This window comes from Perca fluviatilis, chromosome 18, assembly GCF_010015445.1.
Source record: "Perca fluviatilis chromosome 18, GENO_Pfluv_1.0, whole genome shotgun sequence".
Classification (NCBI taxonomy): Eukaryota; Metazoa; Chordata; class Actinopteri; order Perciformes; family Percidae; genus Perca; species Perca fluviatilis.
In genome coordinates this window covers 17,349,679-17,375,185 of record NC_053129.1, presented here as the reverse complement: position 1 = coordinate 17,375,185, position 25,507 = coordinate 17,349,679, and the positions used below count along the sequence as shown (strand labels likewise).

General features: G+C 42.6%; 1 protein-coding gene across 1 annotated transcript; it reads right to left on the bottom strand.

Annotated features, from left to right (window-relative positions):
• Positions 1-126: 126 nt before the first annotated feature.
• Positions 127-23,995, bottom strand: map7b (microtubule-associated protein 7b). Its single transcript, XM_039781338.1, has 19 exons — positions 23,165-23,995; positions 13,335-13,499; positions 13,117-13,194; positions 12,375-12,538; positions 11,516-11,633; positions 11,020-11,121; positions 10,466-10,576; positions 9,128-9,324; positions 6,159-6,563; positions 5,001-5,140; positions 4,520-4,749; positions 4,255-4,405; positions 3,964-4,132; positions 3,640-3,744; positions 3,506-3,556; positions 3,376-3,409; positions 3,086-3,206; positions 2,475-2,653; positions 127-2,038 (listed from the first exon to the last, which is right to left on the bottom strand). Exons 1-19 carry the CDS (start codon positions 23,319-23,321, stop codon positions 2,028-2,030), a joined length of 2,688 nt encoding a protein of 895 aa, XP_039637272.1. The 5' UTR covers positions 23,322-23,995; the 3' UTR covers positions 127-2,027.
• Between the last annotated feature and the right edge of the window lie 1,512 nt (positions 23,996-25,507).

Here is a 25,507-nt window from a genome sequence, read left to right as displayed (position 1 = left end):
GAAATTGTGTATCCTGCAGTTTGTAATTTTGGTTTATGCTAAAATAAATCTACAAAGTATTACATATTTTCAATGTGCACTATTCTGTATTTTGATCAAAAAGGACAAAATCATTGCAATACTAAATCAGTGAATAGGTAATCAATTCAAAAAGTTTTATTTGCTTCCCAAACAGTACCGCTGCAACAGCTGGTGATTTGAGTTTTACAAGATCTCATCCCACAGCCCCTCTTCTGAAGTAAAGGGCTTATTGTTTTTAAAGCATTGTCAGTCTTAGCAAAATATATCAACTTCTAAACAATTTATAGGATATGTATGTATAATGTAATTTACAAGCAATTTATTTTCAGGCTAAGTCAAGTTACCATGAACAGCATGCTATGTACTGCTGTCAGAAACCAGCACTTACATAACCAAGACATGAGTATCCTTCCATTTTGGTGGTACTGCAAGATTTGAGGAGTGCAAAGACCCAAATGCTAAGAGAGCAGCATTACTGGAAGGTTGTGTAAAAGATGGAAGTGAATATCACAGAAGTGTAATGGTTGGGTTCCAGGATTTGCTATAATCCCCCTCCTATCTTTAATTAGTGAAAAGCTGTATAAAAGGACCAATTGTTTGACATTATAGCTCTCAAATGATATAACATTTCTTCATAATCTTTCATAATTTTAACATAAATCAAACGGAAGCCACTGGAGAGTTATGGCATGTGGCCAGAATGTCAAAGCTCACGGTGGGAATGGATATCTTCATTTTAGTGAGAAAGACACGTCACCTCATTCTCTCTACAATGCGGTAAGGCAAAGGAACGTCTAAATTAGCAGCATTTCTTCTTAACCCTTAATCAAACGAATCAGATTTCAGAATTAACATCAACAACAAATTTTGTAGTTTGCTTGGCCAAAACAAAAGTCCACCTCCAACACAAGGTGGCTAAGCTACAGCTGAGTCCTCCAACACTGGCTGAGTCTAGACAGCGTGACAGGACGTAGGATGCAGCACTGATGGGGTAAATGTAAAAGGTAAATAAATGAAAAGAAAGGGCTGAACTTAACATCAAATCAGATCTTTTTTTTCCTCAATTTAAACAGAAAGACAGTATTGAGGACGAAACAAAGAATCACATTACATCTGTACAGCAATTAAATAAAACTAAACAAAAAAATCACTAGTTTACACCCTAATTCTTATTTGAGAACAGTATTTTCATTTTGTCATTATTTAACTTAAACTCCATACTCCAATGCCCCTGCCTCACCCCAATAATAACTAGTGTTAAACACTGTAGACACAGCAAAAATACATTACATGACTCTTTCCTGTAGTCTTAATACAACTTCATGCACTGACACTCCTATATCCCATCTCTTCTGTAACATTTCAATAGAAACGTTGAAACTTTAATGAAACCTTGTAATTCAGAGCCTGTTGTGTGAGTTCCAGTTCTAACGTCACATTGCTGATTTTGTCAATCTGATTACAGTGTGTTCTACAGCAACAACACAAATCTATTCAAGTATCATGGCTGAAGACTTAAACTGATCTTAGTTTACATTCTCACACACACACACACACACACACACACACACACACACACACACACACACACACACACACACACACACACACACACACACACACACACACACACACACAGAATGGACATTTAATCCTCCTGTGATTTCAGGACATTTACTTCAGAATCAGCGGTGGGTGGAACATAATGATCAAGTGCTATCGTAGTCGGAGACAGAGAGACGATCTGTTCCCCAGGTAGTTTGTTGAGGGAAAAGTAACTTCTCTCTGGAGATGCTTTTTGGAGATCTTTGGAAGATGCCAACTTTGGGAAATGGCTGCGTTGTTCTTCTGACGCGGGAGGGCGAGAAAGTAAAACCTCTGGAAGTGTCTGGCTGTGATGCGGCGAGTCCTTCCTTTGATTCAGTCCAACAGCTCTGTGTTACCTCTTTCTGGCCAGCTCACTTCCTGTCTCTCTGGGTGTGGAATCATGTCGGTCTAGCAGGGCATCAGGCAACATCTAAAAACCAAAACGAAAACCGTCAGTTGCTATGAAGGCTAAACTAAAATACCCACCTCTTCAAAAAGGATCTAAAAGTCTTGATTTTTGGAAGAAAAAAAACAAAAACACGCTGCTTAGTTTGTCCTTGTGCTAACAACTAGTCGAGAAAAATGGTACACATGCTTGGATTGCTAATGTAGACTTAGTGGAAACTTGTACTGTATGTGCTAAAGATAGTTAATCCAGCAGACTCATGTTACATACCCTCTTCTTCTCTAATGCTGTGAGCAGTATCAACTTCATCACATCAGATTTATTATGTAGGACGATCACACCGAAAGCTAACCACAGTAAGCGACTTCCTCTGCAACTATGCTAACAGAGTGAAGAAGGGGTGTCGTAGATGATGTCAAATGAAAGAAACGGGCAAAGCAGAAAGAGGATGCTTACTGACCTGGTCCCTGCTGGGCTGATATGTCCTCTATTCCGCCTAGAGGCTTTAGGAGGCCGTTCTCCCTGAAGGCTAAGACAGGAGCTCTCTCCTCCCCCTCCTGCTGCTGCTCCTCTCCCTCAGGAGGAGACAACCTGGAATGTGAAGGCAGTACAATCACCTCTTCAAACTCCCCGTTTTCCCTGGAAAAAGGAGGAGGATGGAAAGGAAAATGTTACTCTCATTACAGCCATCAATGTGAACAGGGCGCGATTTGTGCTCGTTCCCTCCTCAGGAATGTCTTACTCCAAACCACAATCTTTTTTCTAAACTTAACTAGTTGTTTTGGTGGCTAAACATAACTGTCATGACGCTAACTTTTTCCGGCTAAACTCCACTACACGGCCCCTGAAAGGACCGTCATCTGGCGGTGCCTGTAGCCGGCTCCGAGTCACCCTTAACAACTGCCGCTATTTTGGGTATATAATGGTGTATTGGTGAAGTATAAATAAAAATAATTCAGCAAAGGCAAGGATATGTAAACCAGCAAATCGCACCCTGAATGTGACAATCTACAGTCAAAAATATGTTATATGATATTATGTGTTGGCTGGGCATTTCGTCTACAACTCTACCTCTGGTCAGGATGGCTCAGTGCGGTGGTGTGGGGGTTTGGGTTGGGCTCAGGTTGGCGACCGTTGCTATTGTGTGTTGGTGACAAGGTCACTGCAGATGGACTCGGGGGGGCAGGGGTCACTGATGATGAGAGAAAACCAACACGGCGGTGAGATACAGCATCATGGGAACAACTGCAGTGGATATATTTTAAAAAGGTACGACAGGAAAGGTATATTCCTGCAAAAGTGATTATACATTCTTTTGAAATAAAATGTGTATGATTATAGAAAAAGGTCAATTCAGTTACCTGCATCGTTTCCATTCCTGTTGGGAACAACTTTCTACAGACAGGAAGGAATACAAAGAGAATGAGCACTCAGGAACCATACAAAGATTCTTTAGGATTAGTCCGATACCACATTTATTTTAACCTTTACCTTCTCTGTTGGGTCTGAACGTCTTGTTCTCTTCATGATCTCCTCCAGACGCTGGGGGGGGGGAAAGAGCTTTTACACACACTGCACATGAGGATTATTACAAAATATTACAAGTGTGTGTGAACATGAGTCACCTTTTTTCTCTCCAGGCGTTCAGCCTCCTCTTTCTGGAAGTGTTTCTCTCTCTCCTGCCTCAGTCGCTCCGCCTCCTCTCTCTGTCGAGACTCTTCCTCCTCTTTCTAACAAAAAAAAAAAACACACACACACACACACACACACACACACACACACACACACACACACACACACACACACACACACACACACACACACACACACACACACACACACACACACACACACACACACACACACACAGATTTTACTGTGAGACCAAGAGACATCTTGGGTGGGTCTGTCAAGTTGAGTCTGTAGTTTGCTTGTACACTTTCTCTGACCTGCTTCTGGAGTCTCTCTGCCTCCTCTCTCTCTTTCTGAAGCCTCTCTCCCTCCACCTTTCTCTCCTCTTCCTCCTTCCTTCTCATCTCCTCCGCCTGACGCTGAGCCTCCTCCTCTCTCTTTGCCCGCTCCTCTGCCTTACGGCGAGCCATCTCCTCCTTCGCTAACCTGTGCAGACACACAAATTAATCACAGTCGAGGATGCAGATACACACACCTTCAGTATTATCCATCTCCTTGCACACTGCTCTGCATCACACACATGTTCACATACAGCGCAGCCAGCTTACCTGCGCTGCTCCTCCTGTTGCTTGCGCTCCTCTTCTTCTCGCTCCCTCTGCTCGCGGGCCAGCCGACGATTCTCAGTCAGGATACGACTCGCCTCCTCTGGATCTGTGGTGCCTGCTGAGGGCTTGTGGGCTGGAGGACTGCTTACACTCTCTAGAAGAACATGAAAGAAAGAAGAACATTTGGCCAGTGTATCTTACGCAGTAAACAGCAATCCAGGCTGTATGATAGTGTGGGTGTGAAAAGGGTTTGTGAGTGGTAACTGACCGCTGGCTACTGCTGGTGTCTGCTCATTACTGGTCTTGTTCTGACCCAGTGGCTGAGGGCGAGGCTGAAGAGGAGTGAGGACCTGCTCTTCCTCCTCCCCTTCTTGGGCTCTGGTGGATTGGGGGCTCTCAGGCGTGATCCTGTAAGGACGAAGATTTCCAGGGTCCTCTGTCCCCGGAGACTTAAGCAGCTTGGGGGTCGGGGGGCGTCCTCCTATCTTTTGTGGAGGCCTGTGTGTAGGAAGAACAGCAACAGTTGTCTATAAAGTACTGGCTAAAATAAGAGCAAATGTGATTCTACTGGCGTTTAGCAATTTGAATGTTTTTCATGAAACCTTGTTTACTTATACTTTTTCCCGAACCTTACAAAGTTGATACACCCTCACCCGCCCTGCTCCCTATAATCAATAACTCCTATTTGTCACACATCTGCTTACAGTATGTACCTCATTTTGTCAGCCATCATGGGTGTGTTCTCCTACCTGCCAGGAGAGGGAGCTGTCACTTTGCTGGTCTTCTTGCTTGGAGAAGAGGAGCGCTTGTTGGGGGGCAAGCTCAGAATGGGAGCCAATGGGAGTGAGAGGTTGCTCCATGACTTCCTGACATGGTTACGGTCCTTCTGCTATTGGTGCAGGAGATGGAAAAGATAATTTTTCAAAATGGGCAGGAATTTTCTTTCGTACCTGATAAGCTCTTCATAAAAATGTCCTTAGCAACACACAAAGTAATCGGGTGGTACAGATGGGTGTTCCAACCCAGGTTGTCCTAATGACAGCAGCAGATGATGATCAGTAACAGGATTAGACTCAGACAGCCTTCCTTTGACCGTGCATAACCTCTGGCACCAAGCCATGGCACCAACCTAAAAACAGAACCCTAACTGTTGTCAAAATAAAAAATCCACCTTCTCTCACTCAGACCAACTCACAAGGCATTTATCATCTCCAGTTTGTAGAGGAGGCACCAAACCCTCACTCGCATTAACACTGACCTACAGTATCCAGCTATTATGGCACATAAGTGGTATCACCGGTATGATGGATTGGGTCTGGATTATGAATGTGTTTGTGTACATGTATGGTTTATGCCCGTGTCTCAGGCTCCCTGTGTGGAATATAAAGTGCAAAAGATGTCCTCCTGCTAAAACCTTAATGGTATAAGCTGTGATACAGCAGCAGACAGATGGACAGTGCGTAGAGAGAGAGTGTGCGTGTGTGTGTGTGTGTGTGTGTGTGTGTGTGTGTGTGTGTGTGTGTGTGTGTGTGTGTGTGTGTAGCAGAGACACACAGATACTCAGATATATTGTGTCCGACTGATCTGGGGCATCATCAGTATTAAAAAGATGAACAAGAAGAAGAGAAGCAAAAAGCAGTGAATCACTGTGAGCATAGTAAAGCAGCAAAAAAAATGCACCACCATTGTTCATACACAGGCTTACAGACACAGTAAATCTGTCAACATCAAATAGATTCAAGTAGTGTATTATGTAATGAAGTATGATTTTTTTTTCCATCACATAAACACAGAAGCACCTCATATTTGCCACAAGTTACATTTATGACAATATTGCAACTGTATTGAGAACCCATATCCTCTAGCTATTCTGTCAAACACAGATGCAGGTTGCTGACATGACCCACCTCTGTGTTGCCAGTGGTCCTCCTGCGAGCAGTCGTGGTGGTAGACGAGACCGCCCCCCTGCTGAGGTTCCTCTCCTGGCTGCGGCAGTGAGGAAGCGGCTGGGCCTGCAGGGCTTTGAAGGACATGGAGCCCATGGGGTGGCAGGACACTGAGCGAGGACAAACAGGCATGGCTACGGTGATGTACGAGATGGGAATTTGGAGTGTTTTGAGGAAGGTATAGATCAGGGCAGTGTGAGGGTTTGATGAGCAAGGGTTTGATAAACAGGAGCACGGAGCGAGAGATTGGGAAGAAGAGGAAGAAATGAGAAGGATGCAAAGAGAAGCCATGAGTTTGTGAAGGCCAGCAGAGGATTGAGAGGAATGAAAAGAAGATGTTTGGTAAAAAAAAAAAAAGAGAAGAAGAGAAAAAAGGCATTAGTGCTACTGATTGGAAGCAAAACTGCTAATATACTGCAACCATCACTTGTGAACTGTATGTCAAAGAAATTAATGTTATGCTTTTAAAGAAGGATTTAGTAGGGCTGATTGGCCAGGTTAGAGATTAAGAAAAAGAAACACTGACAACTTCTAAACCCACCACAAAGCAATATGGAAAATGTTCATTCACTTTGTGCTGTTAAACTATATGAGTGGTTTTTAAAACCAATCCCTACTCTTAAAAGGTCCCAGTGTTGGAAGCAACTCATTCAGTCAGAATAAATTATTATGGATGCATTACACCCGACACCACATTGACGAAGGGAGCATACAGAAAAACAGAAAAAACACAAGAAGTGCACCTCAACACACTGTAGGCAATGTTGAATGTATAAAAGTGTGTGGAGTAGAGGAAAGCAAAAGAAGATACAGTGCGTTGCATGCGGGTCGATGTGAGGTTTATGTGAGCGTAAGAGAGTAAGATTATTCAAAAAATACATGAAAGGAAAACACAGCACAACACAATAGAAACAGGCAGAAATACACAACAAGATGTTGTAAAATGCCAGGAAAAGTAGTGCACTTCAACAAACAAACGCATTAATTTTGTGCCATCAAAAAATGGCCACTTACAGCCTATATGGGCCTGCACAGTATATTCTTTCATATTTAATATTTCTAATCATTTACATTATTGAAGTCATATTTCAGCATAACACACACACACAAAATATCTAAAGCCATTGTTGCTGTGGTAACAACAGTGGGAGACAGGGAACAATAATAGGAGAGTACTTCCTGAACAGCTTGTGTGTGTGTGTGTGTGTGTGTGTGTGTGTGTGTGTGTGTGTGTGTGTGTGTGTGTGTGTGTGTGTGTGTGTGTGTGTGTGTGTGTGTGTGTGTGTGTGTGTGTGTGTGTGTGTGTGTGTGTGTGTGTGTGTGAACTCTGAGTGCCTGATACAGGCTGGGCAAGGAAGTTTCAGACGGTGTAATGCTTTAAGTCAGGCCAAATCTGATTAACATCTGAAACCGTAATGGTCAAGAGGCTAAAATATACACAGCATACAGCAAATACTTCTCGCACTACAGTATGAGGTGTGAGTTTTAAGAACAATTCGGTATACACTAACAATTACATACAGAGTCTCAACAGTTGTGGGGGGGTGTGTGTATGTATGTGTGTGGTGTGTGTAAAGTATGTGCGTGTGTGGACTTGCGGCAGGACGGCCATGGACTCTGCACTCAGGCTGCTGTAGGCCGGCGGCGCGGGTTCACCGCGTCGTCTCCCATGGAGAACGAAAGACGCAGACCAGCGGACACACCCAATTAACCCGTAACTGGGTTTGATAACAACTTAAACTATTAACCGCCCACTGATTAGCTCAAGCAATCAGTCAAAGACGATTATAGATGATGCGTAATTACTGTATTTGTTATTCATTCCTTCCCTCGCACTGCACAGCAGTGGAGGCCAGAGCTTAAATGAAATCGTAACCATGCACAGGCAGTTGTTACACCTACACCTGCATGCACCAGTCTGTTATTTATGAGAGGAAGCTAACAGCCTGGAGTAAAGCGCAAACCAAGAGCAAACACAGGGAGGGGAGCATTCAAATAAACAGAGCAGAACAAAGGGCATATTGCATTTGCATTGTAAGAAAATTATCTTTACTTAAGCTTCAAGAAAAATATGAATTAATCTGGCAAATAGTTAAGAAATACTGAAAGCTTAAGTTAACCTATTTGGCTATGCAGTCTTGGTACCTGGGTAGGAATGTTGGGATACTGTACAAAATGTGTAGCTTATTAAGCAGAAGAGGACAATGCAACATGAAAATCTTCATGATAGGCTGATTTGCCACTTAAAAAAAAGAGACAAAGGACAATTTCTTAGGCAAAACATGCAGCACTGCTCGCTCTAATAATGAAGCAGAGTACAAGGTTGCAGGTTTCAGAGTGAGGGGCGAAGATACAACTGGGCTGGAAACTGTGCCAAGGAACCCAAGTCTCTAAACTACACCACTTTGTATTCAAGCAATGCAGTGGTTTCAGAGTTAGTGTTCCACTCGGTAAATATGTGGCGTTCCTTACAGTGTCCATTTGAGTGTGCAGCGTTTGCATGAAACTTGGCACATGATCACATGCCATGTCTATAATTATGTGCACCTCTAATGGTCGAAATGTGGGTGTTTTTCAGCTGGGATAAAAACAGCATCCAGTGTTCCCACAAAAACAAAAAGATTATCAGAGGATTAGAGAAAGGGGTCACAGTAGAGGGGGAAAGAAAAAATCTTGATCCCGCCGATGAAACACAGAGAAGTGCAAACACATGCACATATCTCGTAATGTAAATATTGCAGATCATATAATTCTGTAAAGTAGGACTTTGTTACTCAAGTTGTCAAATTAATGTCATCCGGGTTTCAAAGCTAAAATGATGCATTTACAGATGAAAAAAACGTATGTACGAAAAGGATTGTACAGCTAAACATATCACTATCAATGTTTTCTTAATTTAACTAAGACAGTACACAGGGTAATCACAATTACAATTCCTCATCAGTTTCCAGCCCATGATCTTTTTGCTTTCCAACATAGTGTGTAACATATAATATGTGGGACCAAACTGCAAAAAGTTCCCAGAAAACACCTGTGTTTTTGTGCTGGGTGGTCTTTCCCTGGTGTAGGCGGGGTTTTGACTGAGCTTTGCTAATGACAGGGGTGGAGGATGTTCTCATCTGTAAGCCTGTCAGCAACATATGAACATCAAAGAATGCATAAAGTAAATTAGCACTTCAAAAATGTATACTTAAAGAATAGTATGACATTCTGAGACAGTTAGATGAGGAGATCACTACCACTCCCATATCTGCCCACTGAATATGGAGATACAGCCAGCAGCGTGTTAGCTTAGCCTATCATAAAGACTTCCAAAAATGGAAAATAGCTAGCCCAGTTCTGTACACATAACAAAATAAACCTACAAGCACGTCTAAAACGTACCTTGCACCTTACCCTGGCATGGGGTACTTTCCATAAAAGTATCTCTCAATGCAAATCAAACCAGCTATTAGGCTAACCGACATAAAACCATGCCAATCTCTAGGTATGGTGAAGGGTATGTGATGATGTGGGGCTATTTTAATTCCAAAGGCCAAGGGAACTTTATCAGGATGCATAGTATCCTGGATCCATGAAATAACTGGCCTTTAAAAATAAAAATCTGCCTGCCTCTATGGGAATTTAACATAGGGGTGTACTCACTTTTGTTGCCAGCGGTTTAGACATTAATGGCTGTGTGTTGAGTTATTTTGAGGGGACAGCACATTTACACTGTTATACAAGCTGTACACTTAATACTTTACATTGTAGCAAAGTCTCTTCAGTGTTGTCCCATTAAAAGATATAATAAAATATTTACTAAAATGTGAGGGGTGTACTCACTTTTGTGAGATACTGTATGTTTTTGGAGGGATTGAACAAACAAGATATAATTTGTTAATTAGTGGCTGCCTTTTTTCAATCTCACAGAGCCAGTCTAGCTCTTTCCCCCTTTTTCCTGTCTATGCTATGCTAAACTAAGCAAAGCAAAGCAAAGCAAAGCAAAGCAAAGCAATCTGTCTGCTGGCTGTAGCCTCACATTAACTGTACAGATATGGCAGTGGTACCGGTCATTTCATCTACACCAAAATGTATTTTTAGTTTTTTTTTTTCCATATCAATGTCACCGTATCCCCAAATCTTTGTAAATAAAAGAAAACAACAATGAGCACTTAGACTGTCACAATAGTCACAACAAACACAAATGACATAAGATACAGCCAAAGGCGGTGGACTTTTTGATGAAAAGTATTGTTTTTTTGTGTGTTCAAGTTCATTCTCATTACCTCGGTCTGGTGAGTGTAGGAGTGTGGCAGAGGAGTAGGAGAGGCGCTTGGTAAAAACAGGGTCTGTGTGTTTGGATAAATTCATTGTGGACACTGACCGCCTGTCAGCATCTAGAAACAAAGAAGAAACATCATAAAAGAAAATGAATGATGTATTGAACAGGTGGACTTAAAGGAAGAAAGAGAGCTGGAGCCAACAATCTCTCTTTGAAGGGTTACTCTAGTCTATTCTGGTTAAGGGGTTAGATTAGAAAAAACTACCAACATGTTGCTAAAGGGGAAAATATATTAGTAAATTAATTAGTGCTTAATGGGTCTCATGTTGTCTAAAAATGGAGCTAAAATGGTTTGAATGAATGACCCTGTGTCTTGGGATATAAGTTAAAGTTAAACTGGTTCGCTACATGCAAATAAAACAACAAACGCTAATCATGCCATTCACATTGGCCTACATTTACACTAATGCCAGCGCTATAACGGTGCAGTACAGTTACAGTGCTAGAGCCAGCGGTCTAACACTGGCACGCTAACTGACACAGTGCTATCATATTCACATTGGGAGGTCACTCCGTATCTGCGGTAGAGACTGAAAGCACTCTGCATGTGCTCCAGTCCAGCAAGGTCGAGTGGATAGAGGAAAGCTGACTCGACAAAACCTGGACCAGGAAGTGAGAGGACAATGGCAAAGAAACAAAGAGCAGAGAGGAGATGGAGATGCAAGAGCGAGGGAGCGAGAGAGAGAGAGAGAGAGAGAGAGAGAGAGAGAGAGAGAGAGAGGTTGCATTTGAGAATAAGGGAGAAAGAGAGGGAGGGGCAGAGCAGGGTGTGAGTCAGCAGTGACAACAGAGAGCAGCGGATCTGCAAAGTTAACATATAAACATGGCAGAACAATACTGGCACGCAGACATATTTACACAAGAGACACACTGTCATACATCAGGGAGATGAGATATCAAAAGTAAAATATAGAATAAAGCTGAAAGCACTGATACTTTCAGTGTTGTGAGTTTCTGCAGTTACAGTGTGTAGGTGCGTGACGCCTGAAAGTACCGGCTGTCGTGCTGGGAGTGTTTATGTGCAGTGCACCGCCCCAAGACCACCGGTTGGGTTTTGGTCTGGTTTTCTGGCTCCTCTCCAACGTCCGACGCATCACCGCCTCATGACGAACCTTCAGTCACGAAAACAACAACACATAATGAGCATTAAACAGCAACGCCCCAACATCCAAATTCTGCTGCAAGACTGAACTATTTTTGCTTTGAATGGATACTTGCGCTGTGTTATGTTTGGTTTCAACCATGAAGTGTGTTTTGTGCACACCAGTTGTAAAAGTACCTGGCAGATAAAATCTAAATTGTATGGGCGCAACCCACATACTCAGCGTTGCTGCTCATCCCACAAATGCATGTTCCTTCCAAATGGGAATGCACCATTTGAAAGGGAACTAAACAGATTTTTCAACAGTATAAGATTTACTGCCAAAAAACATTGTTACCACAGAGAAATAATCTACCAAACACATTTCCTTACATTTTGTGCTAAGTTTAGCTTCAATAACTTCTCAAATCAATCAAACATCCTGTCCGAAACCTATGGGTGACATTGCAACACACTGCGTCCATGTTCCCCTACTACAGTCTATAATATTGTGTGTGGGTAAAAACTAGAAATAAGTCAGGGTTTGGAGATAGCAGATGGCAGTAAAGTTCAAACTCCAACTCACTAAAGAGGTAAGGGGCATAGAGCATGTAAATGGTTTACTGAAAACAGATATTTATTAGCCTGTTCATGAGGATGACAATCATTTTGCACTCAGATCTTGTAGTGAAGGTGTGTATGCATGTGTGTTTATGTTAAGAGTGAAAACATCCCAATGTGAAAGTGTGTACAGAGCCATGTGTGTCAGAACCTGGTCTTCCTCAAGTTTCTGCCGCCGTTTCTCCTCCACGGCAGCCCGTCTCTTGTCCTCCTTTATCCTCTGCTCCTCCATCTTTTTCCTCCTCTCCTCCAGCTGCTTCTCATAGTGCTGCCTGGCTCGCTCCTCACGTGCCTGCCACTGGGCCTCCTTGACAGCTGTGGCATGGTGCACATACACATACACAAAGTTAATAATTAATTGATGCACATTCACACCTTAAAAAATAAGTAAATAAAAAATGTGTACAAACACACATGCACACACACAGGCTTATAGCAACAGTGTGATGGGTCAGCTGTAGATCATGTGACTGAGCTTTAGCTCTCAACACAAGGCAAATCCCTCTGCCCCTCAGCTGGGACCAGAAGCATGACCACTGTACAATACTACACAAACACACTTCAATCAGCTAGACATATAGATGCAGGTACTGACTTCCTAAAACCCACCTGTTTTAGCGGTCACTCACACACCCGTACAAAAAACACACATTCAAAACACAAGCCTCTCTAAACCCTGTCCCATTGCCTGACCCATTATGTAACATTGGTGCTATGGCAACGGTGGGTGCCTGGCTTCAGCCTAGACTTTATGTAACGACCAGATAAACGGGCCACAGCTACCAACCAAGTTTAGTCATGATATGTTGCGGGAAAAGACAAAAAAGAAAGTGCGGGTTGCATTTAAAGTCTCCTGTCCACACACACGCACACACACTTAAAGAAAAACACACCATTCTGTTTCTCACGCTCCACGCGGCGCTCACGGGCTAACCTCTGTCTCTCGTCGATCTTGTTGAAGAGCAACGAGTCTGTAACACAAACAAGTGTTAAACAGCACAGTAAACTACTGTACAACTGGGTTGAAAGACAGAATCAATCCTGCATTATGTCTCAATATAATTGTTTTTAACACGAGAGAAACAATCCCCTGTATGCCAGTGTGACTTACCGGTTTTGGTGGCAACATTGTTACCAGGGCTGTTGCTAGTGGTGGTGTGAGTCGGGGTGGGGGTTGGGGTCAATGTGGGAGTGTAGGTCTGTCCGGAGCCCGAGGAGCTAGGACGGGTGGCTGAAGACGCTCTGCCATCCTCCGATTTATAGTGGGAGTAAGAAGCTGAAAAGAAAGACAATGCAATAACAAAAACTTTGCAAGAAAGAGACACCAAGAGTGGACAGAAAGAGAGACCAAGAGATAGGATCCATCACAGACAAAGTTTGATTGACTTCTCATGCAAGAAAATATGCATAACCATCCACAGCTGTAATAAAAGTTTTACAACTGAGTAAGCATCTATTCAGCATCATCTATCCTCCATGGGGGAAATCAAGGACAGGTAATGCAGTACAAGCTTCTTTTTAAAACACACAAACATGTCATACACTGTTTAATTTATTATTTTTTTGGGGCTTTTCCGCCTTTAATTGACAGGACAGCTAGGTGAGAAAGGGGAGAGAGAGGGCGGGGTGGGGGGGGGAGACATGCAGGAAATCGTCTCAGGTCGGATTCGAACCCTGGACCTCTGCGTCGAGGCATAAACCTTTAAGTATATGTGCGCCTGCTAGACCCACTGAGCCAACCCAGTCACACAAACATGTCATACACTTAAGTCTTGAATGCTTCATAAACTTACAACTACCTTACTTACCTCCAGTTAATGTTAATGCATCATTTATAATATGAAGATAGTATTTCTCCAATACCATTCACACTTGCATACTCATATCTCTTTCTTGCTAGCAACTGATTCGTTATTTAATGAGCATTGTTGGAGGGGCCTGAGGCCTAAGATTTTCATTGCCAATGACTACTTCTGTTATTGTTGTGCACATGACTAATAAAGAGCCTTGAATACAGTGTGCTAACTAGCTAAGGTAATCAGGCCTTGTTGCCACAGTGTTACTGGTGTCCTCTCACCTCAGCTGCTAAAATTATATTTTTATTGGAAGAATACAGAAAGTTTGATCATTTACACTGTAGCAACCTCTTGTTTTGGCTGTTACCTATTTTACTTTTAATATGAATATACATAAAAATACCCAAAATGTGTTGCCATAGGTCATAGGAGGTTATGATACTAGTTTTTGTCAATTAGACCTGTGAGGTGCCAGGAGTACGGTGCCACTGCAAAATAGCCTCGGGAACACGTGTACGTTCAAAGGTTGTTTTAATCATGCAACAGAAAACTCTGACTGGACAGATATTCTAGCTAGCTGTTTCAATTTACCCTGCAGAGATCTGAGGAGCAGTTAACCATAGTCCTCATAAATCAACCGGAGTTTAAAATGCCAACACAAAGAAAGCGGAAGGTAATGGACATCTGGCCAAAAAGAGTGACATCCAGCGGATTCGGAGCAATCCCGGAAGTGGAACGTTGTGGATATAGAGTAGGTGTGACACATAGTGATGTAAGGTCTAAAAATAGAATAGCTGTGTGTGATGTATGTATGAAAACAAGCAAGAGTAAGAAAAACAGTGTGCAAAGATGGATTAAGAAGGGGATGGTCAACTACACATAAATTAAACCACCTTCATTCTGACAGTCTGCATGTGCTGCCTCTGATTCACTCCAAAGCTCTAGTTTTGGCAACATTTACAGACGGGCTTCTGCAGTGTAGCCTGACAACAAACTAAATGGGGTGAAACAATATGCACCGTGCCATCTGTGTTCTTAAATGTCCCCAGTGTGTCACAGTGTTTCCTCTCAGCTCAGAGCAAGGCTATTGATTAATGGCACTATCAGGCTCAGGGTGACTCAGCTCTTTCAGGTCAGCCTCCTGCACACAGAGCTTAACATCGGGCCTTATGCACGGACAGATGAGCCTGCCCCAAATGTTCCAAAATGACAACAAAGCACACGCCTTTGTGATTCAGGGTTAAAAGCTGGCTTCATCAGTCAAGGATAAAAAAGACAAAATTGTTTAACTGAAAGAAGTGTGTCCTATATGAAGAGGTACAGTGGGTGTGCACAATAACTGTTCCAACACCTCCTTTGGGTTTGAGTGTGGTGACAAGTGAGAGAGAGTCAAGTCTCCACGGAAACCAATCTGTCCCAGAAAGTTGGAGACTGAATTAAATCAGTCGGCCCGACCCAGACTAAACTGACAAGCTCCAACACACGGACTCTACCTGAAATAACACAAGCTAAACAAACAAACAAACAAACAAACAAACAAACAAACAAACAAACAAACAAACAAACAATCTATCCTACATTTCCCTCTGTTCTCCACATGGTTTATTTATCTCTTTACTTCAGTGACATGTTAGCTCAATGTGGTAATTAATGATGCCGGTGGAAGAGAGGAGCAAAGTACAAGTTTCATATCCATTGCAAGTACAAGTGGACTTGCATGCCTTGATGTTACGTTTGGATGCAAAGTGCACTTTATCTTGTTCAAGTTAAACTTCAACTGCATCCGCCTTTATGCAATTAAGATAATGTGGCAACCGTGACGCTAAAGTGTAATAAAGGACAAAGACCTGAGAACCACTGCACTGAGCCACGTGTCATACATTATTACAACTGTATGCTATATGTGTCATACACATAATATCTAAACTAAATACCAGCTAATGAATACAAATTCAATTTTAGGAACAGATAAAGGCCTTGGATGGACCAAACATTTGTGTTCCGCTTTCAAAAAATAAACAGTATGTTTGATGAAACAACATACTCGAGTCTTAACTCAAGATACATTTATTAACGTCTTCCTGGCTTTCAAATGCTTGCATGGTCTACATAGGGCTGGGTATAGTTCAAAATCTTTCAATCCGGTGCCAATTTCGATACCTCAGTTTCGATGCCGGTTCCTAACGATACTTTTTTCGATACCTTATGTTTTAAAATCCATTTCAACATCAACAAAAATACATTATACACAAAGCTTTTATTTTCCACCTTAATTGTGAATCAAAACGGTTAACAAAATTTAAAAATTCTGGTAAAACTGCTCACTCAGGCCCCGTCCACACGTACCAAAACGATCTTTTTTTTACCCGTCTTCCCTGGATTCGTTTCAAGAAAAGTTGCGTCCAAACGAATCCACTTGTAAATGACTCAACACGCTACTTCATATTCCAGGCCTATAGGCGGCGCTGTTTCTGCTACAGAAATTCACCAAAAACGGAGAAGAGCATAGTCATTTCCACTTCCTATCATAACATGACTAGATTATAACGTTCTCTTAATACATCCGTGGACTATAATCACTTTCACCACTGCTCATTTTATAAAGGCTGCCGCAAGAAAACGTGTCTTTGTTTACATTGTATAATGTGCTGTTGGATTGCCTTTTATTTTGCATGATTGCAGCGCGCTAGTAGCGAGCTAACGTTAGCGCGCTAACGTTAGCTAGCTCTAACATCGGCAGTCAAACAAACATCAATGATCCATGAATGACGTTGGCTACATAACGTTAGCAATATATCTTGTGTAGAATCCAGAGGGAAGGGTCAGGGAGCAGACACAGAGTATTTAGATGAAGTGAGCTGGTTTGACCATGGAGATGGGATGTGCTGGCTTAGCTTTAACGTAGTTGTGTGCGTCAGCGGCCGTGGGAGAGGGTGTAAAAGAGGGGTGTGGCGATGACATCATCGATATGGATCCGTATTCACCATCCATACGAAGCCAAACGAGAGCCGTTTTCAGATTTTTTCACCCTGAGACCAGGTTTCAAAAAAGTGCGTTTTCAGGCAGTGCGTTTGCAGGATTCGTCTGGACGGTCGGCCCAAACGATGCAAAACATGTGCGTTTGCACAAAAAAACGTTTCCGTGTGGATGGCCCCTCAGAGTAACATTATTACAAGTGCCTTGCAAGCTCAGGCTGTCAGTCAGTCATCAGGGCAGAGAAACCACTGTTGTGTAACGTCAACAGCACAGAGACCATTTTTATATTGCCATTAATATATCGCAGAAACGATGTCGGCGTGAAGTTTTGAAAAACTGTAACCACACTTGAAACCACTTTATCGGCATCGCCGTGACTCACTGTGACTTCAACAAAACTGCAGACAGTTTACTCCGTCCGCACCTCTCTCTCTGTGTGTGTGTGTGTGTGTGTGTGTGTGTGTGTGTGTGTGTGTGTGTGTGTGTGTGTGTGTGTGTGTGTGTGTGTGTGTGTCGGTCGGAGCTCCGCTCTGTGTCAATATGCAGAGAGGACCGATAAGCTTGCGCTTACGAGCTCAGACGCTTTTGGAACCAAAATTTGGCACCGAAAGATACATCATTTTTCGATAATTTTTTTCGGTGCCATAAAAGTATCGACATTGGGTCTACAGAATAGTGGATGGCAAAAAGGAGAAAAAAAAATAACAATTCTAAACTTTATGACTTGTGATGTGGAATGTTATAAATCTAAACTGCCAGTGCCATCTCCACCCTAACTTATTGAGATATTTCTTGCAGTAATTCGCAAAAGACATGCTGGACAAAGAGGTGAGGTCATAGCTGCAGGGTATTGCAATTCACAGTCATCCACAGAGGTGTGTTATGTACACAATTGACAGGTCTGCCCTTTTATTGGTGCACCTGCCTTGAACTGGTTTCATAATGGCTATTGTAATGACAGGAAAGGCTGGGCCAGGTTACAATAATGTCTAGTCAATGTATTCCTTTCCCTAAAGTAATTTTACTTAAGCAAAAGATTAGCTCATTGAGAGGGGTATGTGCTGCAGCCAAATACTACACTGGAAAACTGCAAATGGATTTTAAGTGGGTATTATAAGGTACTTCCACCAAGAGGTCATATGACTATAAATTTGCATCAAAAAGACACTTTGGTATAAAATAAGAGCTCTCTCCATTTGTGGAAGGTAATGTCTAGTGACTGATGAAGTTGACCTTCTGACAACCCTTAAACACGTGTACAGTAAACCTAAAATTCAGTTGCATACATCTGTCCACCTATAACTAAAAGTCAACATCCATAGTCAATGTTTGCAATCTGACATCTAACTAATATAACCCTACAGCCAGTCCAGCTTTGCTCTACACATACTTTACTGAGTAAGACACGCTTAATGGTGTTTTAAGCCCCCCACGTCTCCTTCCAGGCAGCGCTGCGACCGTTGACTTCAAGGCACCTAACCATAACCATTGCCTAATCGACTTCAAGGCAGCGCTGCGACTGCTGACTTCAAGGAACCTAACCTTAACCCTAACCATTGCCTAATCCTAGTGCCTAGGCAGCACTGCCTGGAAGGAGACGTTGGGGGCTTAAAACCAAGGGGGTAAGCCTGCCTCTACAAAGCGTACCTCCTATGGCACCATTTTGATGCTACCTAGCACTCACCTGCCATTAGCATTCCATTGACTGCCATTCATTTTGACAGCGAATAACTTTACATCTGAAGCGTTTAAAGACTCTATTCGTCCATTGTTTATTTCTAAAGAAACACGACAATGTATAAAAGGCTCCATTACCTTGTACCTCACGTTATGGCTCCGTAGCAGCCGTTTTTATAAAAATAGGCTAACGATTGTGTCATAACCACGCGACTTTCTGTCGCATAGTAGACAAATTACCGTACAGTACAGGAGAAGCTCGCAAACAGTTTCGACTTACATGAGCTGTTTAAGTTTAATTACTAATGTTAACTAGCATTTTAGTTAGCAATAATTAGCCTGTGCCTATGTTATCTGCTTACATAAAGTATACCTATGCTCTCAGTCTGCAAGACTGGGAATGACTGAGATTTCTCTTGGCACAGCTACCAGAAGACTTACAACTTTCAGACAGGTTGCTCACGTCACATCTACGTCGGCAAGCTCAGTTTGCAGCTGCGCAGTAACGCTCAGCCATCACCGGAAAAGTGCTTCTAATATACTTCACTGGTCTCCGTCCAGAGCAACGGGATCTGTTCGTCCATCTTTAACGGTCTATGCTTAAAACACAGATAAATGTAAGACACAACAAACAAGAAGAAAACAAGGTCTCACTCAGCAGCAGTCTTACTTTGACTGAACTTACAAATAAATGTCTATGGATTTGGCCTTGCATAGCCCAGTTTCCCAGACAGAGGCTACCAAATAAATAAAAAGCCACAAACTGGGTTCATCCTGCATATAAGAAGAGGTTAGCTGAGGTCAAAGGACATCCTGTGGCTTGGAGTTGCAGATGAGGCTGTGTGCAGATCAGGGCAGTCAAAGGCTGTCAAACTGAACTTATCAAAAACTTTCACACAATAGTTCACTGTCTCCCAATACACAATCACATGTAATGCTTTAACAGTAATGTGGAGGACTTCGTTATGGTGCAGTTGTTTGCTCCTGCTGCATCACACAGCCTTTGTCCATCTGCTGTTGAGGTCATTAAACAAACAAATCTCAAATAGCAGAAAGTATATTTGCTTGTCTGCACCAGACAGCCATTTAGCACCATTTATAAACCAAAGACATTTTTCTTTGGAGCATAGTGCTAGCTTCCAGTTAACCTACAAAGACCATGACCAACTTTTGCTTCCTTCATACTTTATAAACCAGGAGGAAGAGAAGGCTTCACAAAACAAGGTGCAACAGTATTGAGGCGCTGCAAATTATTGTGAGGGAAAGAAACCAGTCAAACTCCCCAGCGATTTTACAGTATAGTACTATAGGTTTTAAATATTTTAGCTTTATTTCAACACACTGGATTTAAAACAAAGCAAAAAACAATAGTCCTTTGGTGAAAACACTAACATGTTTGGGGTATAACTTAAAGCTAAATGTCTGATGTCAGTCATGTTTTGTTTTAAATCCAATGAGCTGGAGTACAGAGCCAAAACAAAACTTTCCTGTTACTGACAGACTGCACTGCACCTGTGTTCATTCCCTGCCCTGCACCTTGTTCAATCTCTGCCCACTTATCAGTGAAATATGCAGGTGTTCTGGGATCAAATCACAAGTTGTTACCTGCAGTTTGGTGCATGATTCCAGGGGTGTCAATGCCAGGAGAGGACCTGTTGAACCCCTGGCTAGCGTCCCACTCCGACTAGTCAGATCGGAGGGCCAGAATCAACGTTTCTGCTTCCTGCAAACATCCTACACAGATTGCATAAGCTCAGATCCAAAGTTCATTTGCAGTGAGGGTGACGAAGGAAGAAGGAAAAAGCAAAAAGAAGAAATTCCAAACAACCTGAAAAAAGGGACCACCCAAAACTCAACTTTTTTCAGAGTAAAGGGGAAAGCATGATGGAAGAAAGAAAGAGGGGTCAGCTTCGGTCGGTGTCAATGTTGTTGAGAGCCGACTGACTGTGAGACAGGTTGTGGCGACTCTCCAACCCCCATCCTTTTGTCCATGTGTGTGTGTGTGTGTTTATATGTGTGTGTGTGTGTAAAAGAGACAGAGAGTGAGACATAGGGAGAGAGTGACTGTTTAATCTGCCCCTCCCTCCACTAATGCTGAGGGTGTGTGTGTGTGTGTGTGTGTGTGTGTGTGTGTGTGTGTGTGTGTGTGTGTGTGTGTGTGGATGCTCCCCACCCCCAATCTATCTGCATTCAATAGCAGTCAGATTAAATGGTCAGAGTTGGTGATTAATGCTGTGCTGTCCGGGCCATTGGGTAACAGGCGAGCATGCTGTGTGGCTCCTGCCTCTCCTGCAGCCTGAGAGGATTAGCCCGCTGCTAATGCTAAGCTAAACGCTAAGCTCCAGCCGACAGAGAGGCAAAAGGGGCAGAGGGTGGGAGTCCTCCTTTTCTAGCCCCAGGACAGGCAGTCAGGCCTGGATAACAGGTGCCTGAGAGGAGGGTGCTACTGCATTTGTTGCAGATGGCAGGTACAGGTTTCAGCTCAGATAACAGCAGGTATGTCTAGAGTCATTATGGCTTTTGACAACACGTTTGACAAAAAGGGCCATAGATAATAGAAACAGCTGTCTCTTCTACAGTTTGTTGGAAACTGGTCATTGATGGCTTACTTTAGAGTTGGAATACAAATTTATATTATATGACCATGTCAGAGATTAACTATCACTAAAAAGTACTAACCAATGTCAAACAAAATTCCACTTCATCTCCAGCTCAGCTCATCCAAACTAATAATGTTAAGATAATTCATCAAACACTAAAAACCAAACCCTGCTTTTACACCTCTAAACGCATATAAGAGTCCATATTTTTCTTTTTATGTAGATGAGTAATTCCTGAAAAATTAAAAGGTTGGCTAAGGTTGAATGGACTATTTATCCTATTCCATGCATAATACTTACACTTGGCACATTTGAAATAAAGATGGTATCACAACATGACTGTCTTTTAAAATAAAAACAAGTGTCGAACAACTTAACAATTACCTGATAATTTGACATCATGGTCGCTGAAAGAGCTCAAAATCATCTCCTTCCCTCCCCTCAGTCTGTTGTCCTCTATTTTTAATGAGCCGTACATGCTTGCCCCATTAGGAAACTGCAAAACCCTTAGTATGAGTATCATGTCTTACAGTAAAAGGAAATTCAATTATTTAGAAATCCGACCAACTTATTGTGTCTTTTTCTTTTTATACCATACAGCTGTTACATACACAACTACTTTAGATGGAGTGTCAGGTTAGCTTAGAGCTGGGTAAGACTGTAAGACTGAAGCTTAGTGAATAAGGTTAAAATCATAAAAACATCATCTTTATGTCACATTAATATTTGATTACCCTTCTGTCTCCCTGGGTCAAAGAACAAATCCTTCCTCAATCAATCTGTTATACAAGTTTACCTTTCCAAAAATAAAGGTGTAATGGATGAATGGACATAAAATACATAAACAATGGTGCTAAACTAAACAGTTTCTCCAATGAGTCACAACAGTTTCACTGCAAACCTCTCCCAGCACTGCTGACTTAAGATTAATACTTATATTACGTTCCCTGTTTTAGGGACAGCAGCATGCAGCAGATTCAGAAGCTGAGAAGCTCAATTTACTGTCTATACTCTTGTTTGTTGACCCACATTTGCCCAAATCACAAATGCAGTGATGCAGAATCAGTCTGTAATACTGCAATAAGTATAAAACATTGGCCAATGCTTTTCCACTCTAGTTCACTACTAATTCGTCAGACCATATTCCTAAATCAAACAAACGAGTAACTGAAACCAACTGCCCCTGGAAATACGACGCAGCTCACGTAAACAATGAATGAAAAGGAATAAAATGAATGAATAAAGAAATGAATTTGTCAATAAACAATGAGTTAAGAGTGCACATTTATATGTGCTGTGACTGCAGACACATCCTGTTGACTGAACGCTCTGCTTACTGATGCTTTATAACCACATACACGTGTGAAGTGGACTGCACTTTCACTCTCAACTATTGCCCTTGTGTTGACCCAATCTTGCCTTGTCAGCTGGTTTCCTCACACTCACACACTGTGCTTTCTCATCAGACCTGTCAGCCACCTGTCTCCAGATGGCTGAGCTTGATGGGTTAAGAAGACGTTTCTCTGCAAGACCAAATACACACATAAGCCAACACACTATCCAAGCTCTTAGCACATATATTCATAATTAACATCACACACACACACACACACACACACACACACACACACACACACACACACACACACACACACACACACACACACACACACACACACACACACACACACACACAAACACACACACACAAACACACACACACACCTTTAATGCTCCATAATTTCAGATTTCTCTGCCACGGTTATTAAATATAACACACACACACATTACTAGCTTAAAGGAAACTCAAACAGCACAAAGTACCAATCACAATTCATTGTGCTCTCCAGTTAACACCCCTGTCAGTTTCCCTCTGTCCTTTCCCTTCATACCTCTTTTCTTCCTCCTGCGAGCATCTCTGCGTTCTTCCTCTTCCTCAGTGATGGTGAAGAGTGCTGGGATGGCTGAACGGCTGCCTCCTTTCCTCAGCTTCCACTTGCCCCGCGAGCACCCACCTCCACCTCCTCCTTGTACTTTACTATCTGGCATCGCCTGCCCTGTTGCTAACCCTCGAGCCCCTGGCTAACTCCCCCAGACCCTGCCCATCCCACCCTGCACTGGCGGGTGGGGGGGCAGGTCAGTAGTGGACGCCAGAGGATGGTGGTAGAAGGGGTCACCCCTAAAAGCCTTATTCTCAGTGAAGATGTAGATAGCTAAAAGCTAAGGCTAACAGCCAATTCCTCTGGCTGCACATTGGTGCTTTTGTCGGAGACAGCAGAAAGAAGAGAGGAAGAGAGAAGGAGGACACAATAGGAAGAGCAGGAGAGATGGAAGAAATGAAATTATGAAACGTGATAGATGAGAGTAAAATGAGACGGTTAAAGAATAAAGTTCAGAGAGATGATGAGGGAAAGCGTGAAAGAGAGGCAAACAGAGTTGCCCACTGTGCCATGTACAGTAAATACTGCCTACGATGGCAGTACCAGGCAGGCAGAGAGACAGAGTGAAAGAGACGGAGATTGCGACAGAGTCCAAGGATGAGCTCTTGTATTTTGGCTTAGAAAATTAAAGAATTAATCCACAAGACTGGCTCGGTCAAAAGATGAAAAGATTGCACTTCTCTTGACTCCCTCACTCCTCAAGAGATGCTGCTGCTGCCACTACTGTTACTGCAGCCCCCCTTTTCCCTCCTCGCCTCTCTCTTGCTGGGCCTATTCTGTAAATGCAAACTTGTCAGGAGAATCACATCACACAGGCACTGGCTGTACAGCAGACACACACACTTTGGCCCACAGATACACGGGTAACAGAAGGCAACATGGCTGTTAAAATATTCAGTGCATATCCAGCAGTGGAAGGTGAGCCGGTACCGGTAAAGAGTTTCCCTGACAACAGCAGCACATAGACCAATAATGCAGTTGCAGAGCGGAAGCAAGAGAGCAGAGGACAGGAACACTTTAATGTAAAACACACACACACACACACACACACACACACACACACACACACACACACACACACACACACACACACACACACACACACACACACACACACACACACACACACACACACACACACACACACACACACACACACACACACACACACACACACACACACAAAGGGGTGTGTTCATAGAGCACATGGTATATGTCCCCGCCCCATTCTCCACTTAAAAGGCCATCAGCTATTTGATATACAAAGGTAGTACAGGAAATATGGAAATCTTTCTATTCATGTCCTGCTGGCTCTTTACAGGAACAAAAGGACACAGAAATAACAATATGCAGATCAATAGGTATATCTGAGCAGTAATAACGGATACTAAGTTGTGCTTCTCTTTAATTTCCTAAACTGACACCGCAAATACACTGGATATGGAAATAACTGGAAATAAAGATGGTAAAGAGAGAGGATGTGCTGATCATGTGAACGTATCAGAGACACACAGTATGGTAGGTGCCATAGAAGGGAGGGAGGGCAATAAAGTTATTGCAGGCCACCTTGTTGGAGGCCTGTCAAATAACAGTGCAAACATCAGCCTGAGCAGAATTACAGTGGCATGTGCTTGCGTCCGCTTATCTCACATCGACCAAAGCAAATACACACAGAGATTAAACAACCAGCATGACAGCTTGAAATCTTTCTCCAAGCTGCTGTGGCTTAAAACAGCAAGGCGACAAAATGATTAAACACACAACCACCGATAAGCATTTTGCTGGAATTCCCTTTACAGGTGCACTTCATCTTGCAGTTGGCCTCACATATAGGCCAACGTTTGCAAAGTAAATAGCCTAATCTATACTATTTTAGCACAAAGAGTGCATCCAATTCACAATTCCTTCAAATTCCCATCATGTAAAGGCATTCAGGACAAGACTTGTTGCCTCATCTCCTTAGGGAGCACATGCTGTACAAACACACATTCATGAAAGAGCAATCTGATCTTTGTCCTTGCAGGATAGAGTAATGCTGTAATCCTACCCTCAGACTTAAACCAGAGAGGCTAGGCTACACACCCTTCTCTCACCTATTGAATAGGTGAGAGACAGACCGGGGAACAGATGGAATATTTTGACTATTGTATCAACAGATACATTTAGCAATGAAAGTACGCTTTATGTTACATTTCATTTAAAAAATAAAAAGCAGTTTCAGCTGACATGCTTCCTTCAAGTAAACGGGATGACGATGTGAATGCACATAAAGTGTGGATTTAGTTGTAAATATAG

Coding starts and splice junctions, on each gene's coding strand:
- map7b (XM_039781338.1), bottom strand. CDS start 23,321: ATGCCAGATAGTAAAGTACAAGGAGGAGGTGGAGGTGGGTGCTCGCGG. Junction 13,500..23,164: donor TCGCAGGAGGAAGAAAAGAG/GTATGAAGGGAA, acceptor CTTTCTTTTCAG/CTTCTTACTCCCACTATAAA. Junction 11,122..11,515: donor CACTCCCAGCACGACAGCCG/GTACTTTCAGGC, acceptor TTCCTGGTCCAG/GTTTTGTCGAGTCAGCTTTC.